The following is a 16,962-nucleotide window of genomic DNA, read 5'->3' on the forward strand; positions in this document are numbered from 1 at the left end:
CAGCTGCCCGCTATGAGCAGTGGGACGATGGCCTGGGGCAGCAGCAAGTGGCGTAGTCTGCGTGGCTCGTTAGGACGTCGTAAAGCGCAGATTGTTAGAGCCGTGTTCAGCAAGTGCAGGCTTCCCCCACGGGGCCTGGACCGGGAACAGCTGCCCCGGCAAAGGCTGCGTCATCATCGTCGTCGTCATTATCGGAGGCGGCTGGAAGAGCGAGGCTCCCTCGCCTCACGCCCCTTCTCTCGACTTACCTTGAGTGATTATTTTATCTGCACAACTCTTAAGGGTGTGTGCGCATGTGGCGAACTGGTTAGCGCACTGCACTACGAACGCAGACAACCCAAGTTAAATTCTCGCTTGTGGCCAACATCCATGACGAATATCTGAACCGAATGGGCCTCCCCTGTGTCGACTCAGCCTCAAATGAGTGCTTGGCTGCTTGGGGTGTATGCACATCACCACTGCTGAGACGAAGGTGTCGGGCATGGTGTTGACCACGCCACTTTCATGTGCTCGCTCGCATCACTTCCTCAACACTGTGCGGTGGCTACAGAGGGGACACCCTTTTTCTTGTTTGTGTGTGCAGGACAGAGTTTGTACAGCACGGCACGGTGGCGGTGACCGGCCTGGGCTCACTGGGGCGACTTGTGGAGATGTTCGCTCACACATTCCTGAGCCAGGGCGCCAAGCGGGTCAGTGAGCGCGTGTGTGAGTGTGAGTCTGTGTGGACGTTCTAAAGATTTGATGGTAGTGGTGGTGGCGGTGGTGATGGTGATGGCGGTGGTGGCCGCGACCTGCTGGCATCCCTCGACACTAGCACAAGCACCATGGTGACGTCCCCACCATGTAGAGGTGAATAGCGGTTGTTGTTGGTGGCGGTCGTAGTGGTGGCAGCACCGCACACTGACTCGCGGTTATCACCGCTTATGCATGGTGCTCCGTTCGGCTCTACCGCGTTAAATCGCCTTCGCTGTCATCCTCGCTGCAGAGAGGGGGAGGCGGGGAGGCGGGGGTGGGACGCTAACGTGGAACGTGCGCTCCAGCGACACTGCCCATTGTTTCTAGATGAATGGGGTCGGCTGTGGAAGGACAAAGACAAAGGTCCCTCGTGTAACCCAGACAGGCTCTTGGGACAAATCTCGTTAGCGAGCGCCTATGAAAGCCGCCGGCAGGCCGTTCAAATTGGTGGCATGGGCATGCACACACACGTGGATAGATACACATACACACGTGCACACAGACAGACACACGCATAAACGCACGGACACACACAAGGACACACACGCATGGCCATATGCACACGCGCACATGCAGACACATCGACATATGCACACACGGACACGCAAACATGCACGGACACACGCAACGAGTGAGTGGCGGCGCGGCAAGCCGGAGCCAGGGCAGCATCAAGAGACGCAGGCGCCGGTGTGCGGCCTCCCCAGAGCCCTGCCCTGGCCCCCAGTGTGAAACAATGAGTGTTGGAGGGTGAGGGGAGGGGGCGTTAATGGACGAGCGAGCGCCGTTACCCGGCCATGGCACAAGCAGAGTGGGGGGGCAGCACCGATGTGCCCCACCCCCGGCCTGCCCCCACCGTGGCCATGTACGGCGGAGCCGCGCGCTGGTGCGTTGACACGTACGGCCGTGGTGCTTCTCGCGATCCAGCACGAGTAGCGAATTACAGAGTTGTGCATCGAACTAGGACCCACGTCTAGCAGATTCCCATAAACATCTTGCCGTTCACCAGCAATGGTTCCAGCAACCCTCGCTGCTGATGATATGCTGATGATTGAACCTTTTGCTTGTGTTCAACCAATGCTGCTGACAAGAGGCACTCCCAGAAGGAAGGCCGTGTGGCTGATGCGATGGGGTAGAGTATTGTTCTTGTGGAGGGGCGGCTGTGGGAAGGAGGAGGAGGCGGAGGAGGCGCGTCGCCTGCTCGTGTATTGTTCTGCCCCACGGGGGCCGCACGGCTTCATCAGCGCGCTGCGTGGGGGCGCCACTTGAAATGGCGGCAGGTGGGTGGGCGTGGGGGTCGGGCTCGGGGGTGGGGGGCGTTTAAACAGCTGACAGATGCTCGCCATTAGCGCGCTTGACCGAGGCCACGTGGTTGCAGGGAGGCAGCCGACGGTCGAGCCGAGCGTGGTGTGAGCTCGTCTCGTGTGGCCTGTGAAGAGCGATGTAGCCATTGTTTTTGCTTTGTCTGCACGCGCACACTCACAAGCATGTGTACAGCACCTACACTCATGTACGCATGTGCGCATACCCACGCCCTCTGTGAATTCTCTACGCGAATTTCCGTGAGCACCAATTGAAGCGACTCTTCCCTCGACTCCCCCGGGTCTCCGCTACCAATACGGGGTCCGCTCGTCGTGGTGGTGTTTGCTTCGTTCCCTGTGGACCCAATACCACCACCACTGCCACCACCACCGTCGCTACTGCCACCGTCACTATCACCACCATCATCACAGTCGCTGCCACCGCCACCACAATTGTTACCGCCCACATTGACACACGTGCCCGGCAGCGGTAGCCGATCACGGTCGCGCAATGGCACGGCGGGGAAACCTGTGGCTCAGAAGTGACCACAAATTATTTCCACTCGGCTTCATGAGGCTGTGGGCGAGCATACAGGTGGCTGAGGCTGCGGCTGAGCGTGCAGGAGAACGGCACTAATTGGGCTGGCGAGTGCTGGACGGACACGGAGAGACCTTCGGCGCCAATTTACCGTCGATCACAAATTGGCATCGCGCTTGTAGTTGCAGTTTTTCTGTCACCATAAGAGGCCTCTGTCCCACGGGAGGGGGCGCCACTGGCTGGGGGAAAGGGGGTCCCTTGAGACCCCCTCGAGGGTTGCGTTTCCCGTGTGGGCGGTGCCGCTGCGCGTGTGCGGCGGCCACCGTGGGCTTGGGAGTGGAAGCAATGGCCAAGCCGTCGGGCCCACCCCGTGAGAAAGAGAGAGCGAGCAGACGAGCGGGCGCCCACAGAAAAGCAACCGCGTCCCAGAAGTAACGGGTCGGCGTGTACGGCGCCATGGGTCGCGACACGGCTCGCTCGTCGGGGTGCGATGCGTGAACTGCGCCTGGCGCGGCCTTGTCCTGGGCGTCGTGTCGGCTGCGTCGAGGCAGAGATCTGCAACGCATTGTGCCGTATTCCGTGTGCGAGCGTGCGAGTCGGTGTGTGCCTCTGTGCGTCATCACAGGTGACCCACAGCACCTGGGTCTGACCTGTGACCTGCCTCTAGCGAGCCTTTCACACTTAACGTGATGGCCTCAAAGCGTACCTAGCCTGGCACAAGCACTACGGTGATGTCCGCCATCACTTCTCATGGCGAATGCCGGTTGTTGTGCATGTGCCTGGCCGTGCGATAGCCTTGAAAGCAGTGGCGCAGAGGTTGGCACACTGCGCTATGAACCTGGCGACCCGAGTTCGATTCCAACACCGGTCACGATATCTGAACCGGTCCTGGGTTCTTGGTGTGGTGTGTAATAAACACCAGCACTGGGAGACAAAGGTGGCTGGGCACTGCACTAGCTAACTCACCCTTTTGAGCACAGTGCCGCCCCTCTTAAGGTGCTCTCGTCGCTGTGCACGTGTGCAGAGTGTACGCATCATGGACGGCTTGCTGGAGGAGCGCTACGGCTGCCCTGCACCTTGACACCACTGTGCGGGGCACGTGGAGCCACGTGTTACCAGGTGGAGCCAGGTGGAGCCGCGTGGTGTGACGTGGTGCCAGGTGCAGCCGTGTCGTGCCGCGTGGAGCCACGTGATGCCACGTGGTGCCAGGTGGAGCCGCGTGGTGTGACGTGGTGCCAGGTGCAGCCGTGTCGTGCCGCGTGGAGCCACGTGATGCCACGTGGTGCCAGGTGGAGCCGCGTGGTGTGACGTGGTGCCAGGTGCAGCCGTGTGGTGCCGCGTGGAGCCACGTGGTGCCAGGTGGAGCCAGGTGGAGCCGCGTGGTGCTAGGTGGAACCAGGTGGTGCTGCTGCATGGACCCACGTGGAGCTTGCAGGATATTTCAGTGGACGCTGCAGCCACACAGTTCCGTGTGCGAGATGCGCTTATCAAATCAGCAGGGACACGGACTTGTCATCAGCCTCCATGCCGCAGGAGCCCCGGGGGAGGTTCACACCAAGCTACCGCAGTCTCGTCTATATCCGTTTGATCGTCGTCATCATTTCAGCGTCGCCACCATTCGTGATGTCCACCTCTGGACATCACCTCGGGGGGCTGGTGTGATCAGCGCCACTCCTGGCCGCCTTTGTCTCCCCAGTGCTGATGTTTCCACACCGTGCACCAGGTACTCGTTTAAGGATGAGTCGACCTAGGGGAGGCCCAGGCCCTGTTCAGATATTCGCTGTCATCGACAGTGAGCAGGAGTTGTACTCGGGTGGCTGAGTTCGTAGCGGAGTGCGGTAACCACTACACCATTGTTCCCATCACATACATGAGCACACACACAGGTACACACATATACACACACCACCCACACAAGTGGTTAGCATACTGCGCTACTTACACGGCCACCGGAGTTTTAATCCCACTCACAGCCAACATCGGTGACAATTATCTGAACAAATCCTACTCGGCCTCAAAGGAGTACCAGGGGTTGTGTAAACATCAGAATGGGGCAGACAAAGACGTGCGCGCACACATACAGATATGTACACACACGCGTGCACACACACAGATATGTACACACACGCGTACACACACACAGATATGTACACACACGCGTGCACACACACAGATATGTACACACACGCGTGCACACACACAGATATGTACACACACGCGTGCACACACACAGATATGTACACACACGCGTGCACACACACAGATATGTACACACACGCGTGCACACACACAGATATGTACACACACGCGTGCACACACACAGATATGTACACACACGCGTGCACACACACAGATATGTACACACACGCGTGCACACACACAGATATGTACACACACGCGTGCACACACACAGATATGTACACACACGCGTGCACACAGGAATCCCGGTGATGTGTGGAGGCGGCTGTGAAGTGCGCAGCGCTGCCGCTGCGCACCTTGTGTTTGGATAGCGACTTCTCAGCGTTGCGCGAGTTGTCTTTCGTTGCGGGGGATGTGTAATGAAGTGGTCTTTTAAACATGACGAATAAACGCAGTTATTTTATCCAAAACTCATGGGACTGGCTTTGTCACGAACCTGTGCCTCCTTACAAACTCGTCCTCCTTAATAGAGTCTCTGAATCGGTGAGTTCTAGATCATTCATCTGAGACCAGTAGCTACAGTAGTTTTACATTACATTTAATTATCAGTCCTAATCGCATTAATCGTGCACCTCGCCATGGCAATGTGGAATTGGGAAATGCTTTGAGTCATGTTCACCTCTTAGCAAAGAGCGGAAATCCACCTCCCCGGCGATCTGCCGGTGAGAGTTGATGCGAGTTCACCAAAAACGTGGCCACAAATGAACACGAACCAACACGGTCTGGGGTGTGTGGCCTTTAGTAAAAACTCGGATATTACACCACGTGGTACACATGATGAGCGGTGGATACAAAGCGGGGCTCGTATATCCGTCGAGAGAACACCATCACGATCTGCACACTCGCACCCAGACGCCAGCAGGCACACGACGATCACAACTGGCACCAATGATGAAGTTGATGATCCATCACTCCGGCCACTCGCCTGCTCACTGGCAGTCGGTCGCCTCCTTGTCAATCTGTCTCGACTGCTACTACCACGATTACTGTCGCGGTGAACTACACGCGTTGATTCCTCCAGCCATGTTGGGGACTCGGTCAACCAGACGCCGTGTCCTCTCATCCATCGCGCTGCGTTCAACCAACACCACACTCCAGGTCACAACACTCGCCCCCCGCCACACTGCAGGGGCACCTCACGACTCTTTGTGCTTGTTCCTTCCTACTACCGCTCCACTCCGGAATTCACTCTCCCATCGTCTCTTCCCCCAAGCTCTCACAGATAACCCTGCTCAATTCAAGGTAAACGCGTTACACTCTTGCCAATCACAGTTTTGATAGTGCTGCTTGTTGCTGGCCTCTTGACGTTTTTGGCCGTTGTGCCCAGCAGCTGTTTTTACAAAAATCGAACTCACACCCTCACCATGACCGCGAGCCCAGACCGCGCCTCACAGACACGAGCCACTTTATTTGTCCCAAACTCAAGAGTCGGGGGCCAGGTCCAGGCCGCGTGGAATGCGCGTTAAAGTGCTTCACTCATTCACAAGGGATCCGTGGACGGTGATCAACACACACACGTGTACACACACACACACACACGTGTACACGCCCACAAAAAAGACAAAGGTCCCCCTATAATCTATAACAGGCGGCTGGGGCAAGTGCTGTTAGCGAGCACCTAAAAATAGCCGGCACGGCACGCGAGGCAGTGGGTGACCAGGGCCACGCATGGCCGCCTTTGTCGCCCCATTGGTAATGTATACACGTCACTCCGGGTACTCATTTAAGGCTGAGTTGACCTAGGGGAGGTTAAGACTGGTTCACATATTCGCTGCCACTAATTTTGGGCGTGTGTGAAAATCGAACTTTGGATGCCGTGTTCATAGCACTGTGCCACCGCTCCCCAAACACGTGCACATGTGCACACGTACTCACAGGTGTGTACACACACGTACACACTCGCGTGCATTAGGACGCCGGAGTGGGTGAGAAGTGGTGAAAGAGTGTTGAGTGAGGATTGTTGAGGAGTGGTGACCGTTAGCCACTGCGGGTGGCCACTTGGAATGTTCGAACGCTCCCCACGGAGAGGCTGCCACTCTATCAGGAGCTGGATTGGAACCGCCTGGATCACTGAAACAGATAGTCCAGTGGGTTGGATCTGGCTCCAGTCACGATGTGGGATAGACAGTCCTCCACTCGGAGCAGGAAACTGGCAAACAGGGGGGGGGGTAGCTTTTCTTTTGAACAAAATAATGAAGTGGGTGTGGAAGTGTAGCAGTGAGGTGTAGAAAGCGGAGTCCCAGGCTACTGTGAGCTAGCCTCCCCTTAGACGGGAAGTGAGGAATGCTGGTAGGTGGCTTCCACTCCCACTGGAGATGAGTACAGGCATACAAGCAACGCTACTGAGTCATTTGCCTTCTGACCTCCTGTCCCAGGTGCTGGCTTTCGTGGCCCCTCGGCATAGAGGCATTCTGTTTGGTGACTTTAATGCCCAAATGTGTTATGAGGCAGGCACCTGAGCTGGAGTGATTGGAAGGCATTGACCAGATCAGTTCAATAACAACAGTAAGATGCTGTTCGACTTTTGTGCAGCCCATGGACTTGTAATCACCAACATACTGTTCCAGAATCGGTATTTCCACACATTATAGACTCACTCCAGATCCAAAGAAGAACATCTGCTGGACTATGTAGTGATGGAACAGCGGATGTGGGCCCATGTCCTTGACGACACCTGGACCTACCGTTGAGCTGATCTGCCCATTGACTATCGGCTTGGCATGTGTAAGATGCGCCTGTCATTCATCTACTGTGGTGGTGGGCGTCCACCTAGTGCCCCATTTAAACCCACAATCGCCTGGTCTTGACTCACTGCTGATGAAAGCTATAAGAATTGTATAATTACTTGCAGCTCAGGTTGACCCCCATCCTGTTGCCAAGGTGAAATGGGTGATGTTCAGGACTGTGGCTCATGCAGCTGATATGGCTGCACTGGGTACCTGGCTGACAGAGGAGGTGTTCTGGCTAGTTGATAGTGATAGGCCCACTCCCCCCATCTGTAACCCATGTCAGAAAATGATGTGGCTTAGCACAACCTTCACTTGGAGCTGTGCATCACTACAAGTGATGGTTGCAGGTTGCTGAGGAAATTGAAAATGCCTCAGTAGCTCGTGATCAGAATTCACTTTTTTAAATCCATCAATAAAGTAACTTGCAGCACCACACCTATTATTATCATCCTTAAGGGATAGAATGGTGATACGATCTCCGACCCCCAGTTTGCAGATTTGCTGAGCATTTCTGAGGTTTTTGGGGAGGAAAAATCATTCAACCCGACATTATGATCGGGCAAGGTGAGGATGACCCTGCTGGGGCTGCCTTACCTCATAAAGTGGAAGTAGCCACTCCCTGTGAGTGGCTGCCTGACGTGCCATCTGTTGAGGAAGTACAAAGAGTGATGCAGAGTCTGAGACCAGGAAAAGACCCAAAAATGATCTCCCAAGCGAACTGTTGAGGGAGGGTGGAAATTGTGTGCAGGCTGCCCTATACGATATTGTTATAACTGTCTGGACCATATGACGGGTTCTGCGAGATTGAAGGATGACCTGCTCGTCCCCGCATTGATTGTAACAACTACTGGGACATCTCCCTCAGTGTGTGTAGAAAGGTCTTGTCAAGGATTATTCAATATTGCCTTGCCAGGCACTCTGAGCAAAGCCTTGCGAAGCCCCAATGTCGTTGCAGAACTACTGCTGAACCTGTAACGTGACAAAAAGAGGTGGGGCCTTACCATCAGGCTCATAATAACAAAGCACCTGCCTCGGTATTTTGTGTCATCAAACACTCCACCCTTTCAACTCCCCATGAACGATGGCGCAGTTGTAGAGAGAGTGAATGAGTCCCCATGCCTGGGCAGTGTGCTTATGACGAGTTTTGTATTGGTAGCAAAGGTCTCACTCCAAATCTGTCGAACATAATGCTATTTTCATCGGCTCTGTAACGTTGTGTGGAAGCTTCCAGACCTGTCGCTCCATACGAAGCTTAAGGTATTCTTTTCTATGCTTACAAAACCTTGACCCCCTCTGAAGAAACATCTACACCAGCATGAAGCATTCAGGCTGGCGTGCCTATGATCCATGCTGGGTTTAACCAGACAGGATTGTGTGAGGACCTCACGGATTCTTGAGAGATCTAGACAAAGTTCAATCGTTGAGCTTTTATGGCATGTGAGGCTGCCTTGGTTGGGTCATATAGCCCACATGCCCAGCTACTGCATGCCCAAGCAGTTTCTGTTTGGCCGGATAGAGGGGGCTAAACGGGCACGGGATGGGATAGAGAAGAAGTAGCCTGATGCGGGATAGGAGGATTTGGAGCTGATCGGATGTGCCAAAGCCTCAATGGAGGAGGCTCGTGAACGACACGACTGGGTAGTTGGAGGCAGTTGCCTTCCAACAACAGCGGTGGGCAGAGGAGCGACGTTCTTAAACAGTGGAATGCCAGGTGGCTAAAACGCAGCGAGGTGGTTCAGTAGGGAGCACAGATGGTGCATCTGTTAGTCGCCTAAGTCAGTCAATCCATGGCACCTGGAATTGTCCCGTGACTTCCTGTCAGCGAGTCTTCAACACTTCACGTGGCCTCAAAGTGCACCTAGCTTGGCACAAGCGATATAATGACATCACCACCACTCAGTGTCGAATGGCAGCTGTTCTTGTTGGAGTGAGTGAGGAGAAGTGGTAAGGAGTGGTGTGCTGTAAAGAGGGTGGTGAGGAATACGTGAGGAGTCTGGCTCTATTCACCCACGTTCCCCTTTCTCTTGTCACACGCAGAGTTTGGGGAGGTGACTGGGAGCAGTGAGGCCAGAACGTCGGGTGTGAATTGTGAGTGAGGTGTGTGGTGGTCTGGGTGAGATGTTTAGTGGTTTTATCTGTGTGGTGATGAGTGAGATGCGAGATGTGTGGTGGTTTGAGCGAGTTGTGATTGAGGTGTGAGTGAGGCACGTTGTGTGAAGTGGGCTGTTTGTGACGTGTGTGGTGCGAGTATGTGCGGGACACTGTGCGTCACTTAAGCCCTCGCAGTGGCGAGTCCAGTGCTGGGTTCACACGGGATCCCCTACTCAGTCGGGATCACACACAGCAGCGACCATCTCCCCCTACTGCGAAAACATGGCAAGACACCCTTGAAAAAGAGTCATGAGACTTAGCGAGGCTCTCCTGGGTAAACAAGTACGACCACAACTGCCGAGTGAACTCTGCTGGATGCGTTCTCAAACTCAGTGTGACGGGTATGCAGAATGTTGGGGGGGGGGCGGGTGAAATGGTCGGGATTGGGCTGTTCAATACTCCCCCACCCCCGGCTTGTGGGCCCTGATGCATTTGCACGACTGCACCCTCCACAGCCACGTCACTGGGCCTAAAGTCATATATTGGTCTCCATATAAGTCTATATAGTTCTCTATGTTGAGTCTGTGGGTCTCTATGCGAGTCCGTGGATCTCCATGTAAATCTATGGGCTTCCATATAAGTCCAATACTGTACTTGAAGCTCAATATGCTCACGTTACTCCGCGTCATGAGTTAAGCCACGCTGTGCGAACCCAGTCTTAACAGCCGACACTCGCCATTAAGTGGTGGCGACGTCACCACAGTGCTTGTGACGTCACCACAGTGCTTGTGAGGGGCGAGGTGAACTTTGACGCCATCACGTGAAGTGTGGAAGGCTCGCTGCTTGCAGGTTACGGAAACAGACCAAGCTGTTATGGGCTGGCAGATACTGCCCACTGTGCCACCCCAGTCTGGTAACAACAGCAGCAGCAGCAGCAGCAGGAATGCCCTGAATCTGGGACGGTCTCACTGAGTCCCATTGAAGCCCCCCCCACTCCCACTACTTGCCGGGCTTTCCTGGCTTCGAGATGTGTGATCCCCTGGTCCGTGAGGACATCATTTCATGTGTGTGAGAAGCCAGAGTGCCCGGAGAAACCCCACAAATGCGAGGGGGAAACACGCTCACGAACCCTGCAGCACTGGCTGGGGCGTGTGCGCAAACCCAGGTCTTATGATGGCTCAGTAGTGGACCAGGGATGTTCACCCTGCAGGTAAAGACGGCCAGGATTGTCCACCTTTCAGGGAGAGGGGAATCCCAAGGTGTTTGCAAGAGGTTTCCTGCAGGGTGGGCAGGTAGAGAGGATCGTGATTGTCCACACTGTAAGCAGAGGGAATGCTAAGTGTGGGAGACACGATGTCACGCAGAGTACACGTGGCGAGAGTAAAGAGGGCGTCATTACGAGGTCGTCATCATGCCCTGCCTAGCGGCTGGGTTGTGCTTAGAGTTGCCACCTGTCCAGGAACTGGCGCCTGTGATCGAGTGGCAGGAATTGATGTGTACCGAAATCCGGTGGTTAAACTTTATTTCAGGATACTACGCAGTTCTGGAAGGCCTTGGCTGACTCACAGATGTGGTCTGGGCTTGCTGAATGGAGAAGGTGGCATCCCGAGCTATTGTGCTGCTATTCGTGTGCTTAATTCACGCGGAGGAGCCGTGTCCTCAGGGTTCTTTGTGCAGTGCTAACCCTCCAGCTGGAGTGGGCTGTGTTGCTCATCGGGGGTCGGGAGGTGGGGGGGGGGCATATCGCGCATGGCAGGGAAGCGGGGGCACCCGGCAGGTGAATCAGATGGCGCCTCCGTGGTCTCCTCTCCCCCTGGGGTTTGCAGCCCGGCTCCACTCTTGTTCCAGCTCCACGCGTTTTAGAGCCACGTGTCCCCGTGCGCTGAGGGTCTGGGTGGCTGCACAAGGTGCACACATCCCATGAACTGCACGCGTGGAGCCTGCCTGAGTCCACCTGAATTATTGTTCCAGTCGTGGTGAGACAGAGGCGTTGGTGGTGGTGAGGGGCAGAGTTGCCCTTGTGCTTAAGATGCCGTGGATGAGGATGAGGAGGTGAGTGACAAAGAGATGACGGTGCAACACAGTGAGGGGTGGCACCATTCCCTCTTTTCCGACCTCGACTCGGAACGGATCTCTTACCGGGAGGGTGTTATAGGGGGTGGGTGAGACCAGACAAGACTATTCACCGTGGTGGTAGTGGTGGTGGTGACGGGGGGGACGTCTGGGGGGACGCTGGAGAGGAGGAGGGAGTGTTGAAGGGGGGGTCCAGGATGAGGATTGGCAGGCTAGTGGGGGTTGCCACCGCCGTCACACCCCGTGTTTGTGCAGAAGATCAGCCTGCCAGGCGCGCGTCTTCACGGAGAAGCGCTTGGGGATGCGCAGCCTACGCACGTCAGCCACGCACTTGTGCAGCTGCTCGGCCAGCGCATCCATCTCGTTGGCCCCGATCCCGGCGGAGCCGTCGACGCCCAGCGCGTCCGTCAGGGTCTCGGGGCGGTCGCTGTTCCGACGTTTCTTGCCTCCCCCTCCTCCTCCTCCTCCTCCGCCGGCACCGCCGCAGCCGGGTCCTCCGGCCCCTCCGCCCAGGCCCTTGCCCTCCCGGCCGCCCTCCCGTCGCGCGGGCCGCTGCAGGGTGAGGGTCTCCGGGCGGCTCGGGTTGGCCGTGTGGGGCGGCGCGGGCAGCGGGGACGCGTGGCCCTCAGACTGGCTGTCGCAGCTGGAGGTGGAGCCCTCCTCGGTGGAGCCGCTGTCCGAGTCCTTCTCCTCAGCGCCGTCCGCGTCGCGCTCCACCTCCACGCGGCGCCGCGGGGCGAGCGGAGCATCCCGCGGCCTCGCGGCCGGTGCCGAGGACGAACCACCTAGAGAGTGGGGGGGATGCGAGGATGGCGACACGGGGATATAGACACGGGACAGGGACGCTGGAGCTCGCACCTCGTAGTGGCTGTGGGCGTACCGCCTGCGAGTTGGAGTGATTCGTGCGGTGTGAGTGTTCGTAATGGAGGCTGTCGTTAACGTCTGCACCGTGCCGGGCGGGAGAGTTGTGGCTGTCGCCGGGAGGGAGTTGTGGCGGCCCGGGGCTCTGCCATGGGAAAGCGGTGCCCACAACAAACTGGGGTGGCTACAATGAGGGCTCGTTCAAGAGTTGCCGCATATACCGTATATACATTCCTTCTGACACACTGAGTGTGCTCGTCTCTGTAACTGCGGGACGGAGGCAGGTGCAGCAGCCACGGTGGTGGTGGAGTGGTCAGCAGCGCACGGGGCTCTCCAGCCAGACGGTGCCACTTCAATTCCACCGGTTGGCACGGCAGGGGAAGTAGTGGGACGAGTTTCTTAAATATCCCCCACTTCTGTCCACCCAGCACAATAAAACAGTCGATCAACAAGTCGCATGTTGTGTTTAGTTTGCTGTCCTTCCCTCGCACTTCCGATTACCATGGTTGGCTACGTACGGTGCGAAAGAAGTTCAACATACAAACATAAAGTGTGGGTAGGCCATAAAGTGTGGGTACGCCCACTTTATCCATGGCAGCTGGTAGTGATGTGGGCGAGCAATTGCGGGCTGCGCCTTTACCTTGTAACTGAGAAACGAGGGCAAATGATGTAACACGCGGTGCCGTTTGTACGTTCGTGCGTCCCAATCAGTGCGTGACTAAAATGTAACTGATTTTCGGAGCTGTAAATGGATTCTGACAACCCTGCAAAGAACCCGAGGAGGTCACTGTGTGGGCTATGACTGCGTGGGAGGGGGCGGTTGCTCCCGGGGGTCCCAAGTAATCTCCGTGGGGGGCCCCGCGCGTCCCAGGACATCTCCGTGCGTCCCCTGGCCCATCTGGGCGCGATTGGCGGCTCCCGTCCCCGCCGCTGGCGCTGCGAGATAATTGCTGACTATTCATTGCCTTAAGTGCACCACCTCAATTACCATTATCAGCGGCGGCCGCTGTTCCTCCTCACACGGCCCCTGCCAATCACGAGCCCCCCCCCCCCCACTCCGTATCCCCCGCTTGCCCCCCATAGCCCCTGCCAATCACGACGCCCCCAACCCCCGCCCCCCACCAACCCCACCCTGTATCCGCCCCTACCCTTGCCCCCCCCCACCGCATCCCTTTCTCCCCCTTATCCACCACTCCGCAACGGTAGCCAGAATAAGCGCCTCGCGACCGCTCCCCTTCACAACCATCACCATCACCACCATCACCACCATTACAGCCTTCACAACCATCACCATCGCAGCCATCACCACCATCACCATCACAGCCATCACCATCACCACCATCACAACCATCACCATCATTACAGCCTTCACAACCATCACCGCCATCACCACCATCACCACCATCACAGCCATCACCATCACCACCATCACAGCCATCACCACCATCACAGTCATCACCACCATCACCACCATCAACACCATCACAGCCATCACCACCATCACCACCACAGCCATCACAACCATCACCACCACAGCCATCACAACCATCACCACCACAGCCATCACAACCATCACCACCATCACCACCATCATCACCATCACCACTACCATCACCACCATCACAGCCACCACCACCATCACCACCATCACAGCCATCACAGCCATCACCACCACCACCACCATCACAGCCATCACCACCATCACCACCATCACCACCATCGCAGCCATCACCACCATCACCACCATCATCACAGCCATCACCACCATCACAGCCATCACCACCATCACCACCATCACAGCCATCACCACCATCACCACCATCACAGCCATTACAGCCATCACCACCATCACCACCATCACAGCCATCACCACCATCACCACCATCACAGCCATCACCACCATCACCACCATCACCGACATCACCACCATCACCACTATCACAACCATCACCACCATCACCACCATCACTCCCATCACCGCAATTCTTACAATAACTGCCATGACTGTAATCACTACCATCACTTCCATTACAACCAAGCATCATGATCACCGCCATCACCATCACAGCCATCACCACCATACATCCATCACTATGACAGCCATGACCACCATCACTGCCAGCACCACCGTCATGATCACAGTCATCAAAATCGCCACCATCGCAATAAACACCACTCCCACCAATACAGGCGTCATTACCATCACCACCATCACCATGCCGACCATCACCAGCACTCCTCTCAATTTGTATCTCCTCGTGCCCTCCGCCCCTACCCGCAGGGTCACGGGGTAGGGGTCACGAGCCCCGTGGTCAGCGCTCGACGCACGGAGCGGTGGCGGAGCGGTTAGGCGCGCTGCGCTATGAACCCAGAGACCCGAGGTCGATTCCCGCTCAAGACCAATAAGAGTGATGATTATGTGAACCGTTTTGTGGGCATCCCCTAGGTCGACTCGGCCTTAAACGAGTACTCTGCGCGGTGTGTAAACATCAGCACTGGGGAGACAAAGGCGGATGGGCGTGGTGTTAGCCACCCACCCCACGTGTGCCGTGCGACCTTCATAGGTGCTCGCTAACAGCACTTGCCGCAACAGTCTGCTGAAGGCTGTAGGGGAGATCTTTGTGTTTTTGTGGGGGAGCTTGCTACGGGTGATTTGGATGTGGCTGACCGCGCTGTGGACGAGTTTACTCAAGATCAGTGCGATAGGGAAGTGTGCTGTATGCGAGTGCTGTGGGTGAGCGCGATGTGGATAAGCGCGATGTTGGCAATGTCCTGTGGATGAGCACACTGTGGGTGAGCGCACTGTGTGTGAGAGTGCTTTGGATGAGTGGGCTGCGGGTGGATCGCCGCTACTCACGGAAGAACACGAACTCGGTGTAGCTGCTCCACACCTTGTCCTCGTTGTGGCCGCTCGGCTGGCCGCTCACACCGCTGCCGTGCGACGCCACGAGCGAGAAGCCGGCCTCTGCCAGGGCGTCGAAGGCCTGCTCCGGCGACGCGTGCGCCAGCGTGAGCCGCGACGAGTACCTCCCGGGGGGGGCTCGCTCCACCTCGCGGCTGCGCTCCAGGAGGGCGTCCCCGAACACGGCGCGCACCAGGGCGCTGCGGCCGCACGCCGAGATGCGCGCCGCCCTGCGAAATCTCCCATCGACACCTCCACCTCCACCACCGCCTCCTCCTCCTCCTCCACCCTCCCTGCCCGGGAAGCTGTAGTGGCCCCTGCAGGCCAGGGTGATGTAGCCGGGGCTGGCGCTCTCACGGCCGGGCGCCTCGGACACCTCGCTGCCTTCGCTGTTCAGGGAGCTGGCCTTGGCCGGGCGAGGGGTCAGGGCCTTCACCAACTCGGGCAGCTGGAAGAACTCAGCCTCGCGGCGCAGGCGGGCCCGCTCGGGGAAGTGGTCGGGCAGCACCAGCTGCTGGTCACGCAGGAAGTCCAGCACGTATCGGAAGAGGAACCCGTCCCGGTCGATGAAATAGCGGCCGCGCGCGTCGCGCACCACATCCGCGGTCGCCCCCGACGCGGCCGCCGCTGTCGGCCCCGCGGGGGCCGCTCCCGTGGCGGCCCCCGCGGCTGAGAAGCTCCGCCACAGCACGGAGTGGGCCACGCTGGTCAGGGTGCTGCGCCGCGTCACGTAGATCTGTCCGCCCACGTTGAGCTCCACCACCTCGGTGTAGAGCGGCTCCCCGCCGTTCGTTTGCGGCTGGGAGCCGGTTAGGCCATCCAGAAGCGCCATTGCCACCGCCTCCCCGCTCCCTGCAAAGGTGCGGCCGTCTCCCCCTCCTCCTCGTTCCTCCTCCTCCTCCTCGTTCCTCCTGGTGGACTCCGTCAGCTCGAGAGTACAGGGCGCACGCCTCCCAGAGAGACCCGCACCGCCAGCCGGGGTGACGTCTGCATGGACGCGATAGACGGGGTAGCGCAGGGCGATCTGGCGACGCAGGGCGCTCCGGGATTTGCAGGGCGCTCCGGGGGGTGCAAGAAGACGTAGCGGTTGCAGGGCGCTGCGGGGGGTGCGCGGGCGAAATGCGGAATGATGAGGATAATGACGCGGAGCGACGATTATGCCGGGAATTCCTGGGCGCTCCCAAATGCAGCAGGGCGGTCTTGGATTGCGGGGCGATGGGGCTACGCGGGGCGCTGCCGCCGCGGGGTGCGGGAGAGGCAGAGTCCGTGCGGGCGGCGGCGGCGATGCGCGGCGATGGAGGCGCGGCAGGGAGCGGCGGCGGCGCGTGACGAGAGAGACGGGAGAGAGAGAGACGAGAGAGGGAGACGGGAGAGGGAGACGGGAGAGGGAGAGGCGAGAGGGAGAGGCGAGAGAGAGACGGGAGAGGGAGACGGGAGAGAGAGAGACGGGAGAGGGAGACGGGAGAGGGAGACGGGAGAGGCGAGAGAGGGAGACGGGAGAGGGGCGCGTGACGACACGAGGAGGAGCGGCGGAGG

At 57.7% G+C, this 16,962-nt stretch overlaps 2 protein-coding genes across 3 annotated transcripts in view; one reads left to right on the forward strand and one right to left on the reverse strand.

Moving 5' to 3' along the window:
* LOC133343078 (serine/threonine-protein kinase PLK4-like) overlaps positions 1–16,962 on the forward strand; it is a 60,512-nt gene that overhangs the window by 19,137 nt on the left and 24,413 nt on the right. For both annotated transcript variants that reach the window (XM_061552558.1, XM_061552557.1), the window contains exon 5: positions 584–689. In XM_061552558.1, the coding sequence (XP_061408542.1) occupies positions 584–689 (106 nt within the window). The remainder of the gene's footprint in view (positions 1–583; positions 690–16,962) is intronic.
* LOC133343082 (BTB/POZ domain-containing protein KCTD12-like) lies at positions 5,476–16,844 on the reverse strand. Its single transcript, XM_061552570.1, has 2 exons — positions 15,382–16,844; positions 5,476–12,448 (listed from the first exon to the last, which is right to left on the reverse strand). Exons 1-2 carry the CDS (start codon positions 16,256–16,258, stop codon positions 11,898–11,900), a joined length of 1,428 nt encoding a protein of 475 aa, XP_061408554.1. The 5' UTR covers positions 16,259–16,844; the 3' UTR covers positions 5,476–11,897.

Source organism: Lethenteron reissneri, chromosome 16, assembly GCF_015708825.2.
Source record: "Lethenteron reissneri isolate LAM-NWPU_2019-01 chromosome 16, ASM1570882v1, whole genome shotgun sequence".
Taxonomy (NCBI): Eukaryota; Metazoa; Chordata; class Hyperoartia; order Petromyzontiformes; family Petromyzontidae; genus Lethenteron; species Lethenteron reissneri.

What these genes read in the sequence shown, in the direction of transcription:
- LOC133343082 (XM_061552570.1), bottom strand. Translation starts at nt 16,258, where the DNA reads ATGGCGCTTCTGGATGGCCTAACCGGCTCCCAGCCGCAAACGAACGGC. An exon ending in CACCGAGTTCGTGTTCTTCC is followed by an intron (nt 12,449 to 15,381) that starts GTGAGTAGCGGC and finishes CCCACTCTCTAG; the next exon opens with GTGGTTCGTCCTCGGCACCG.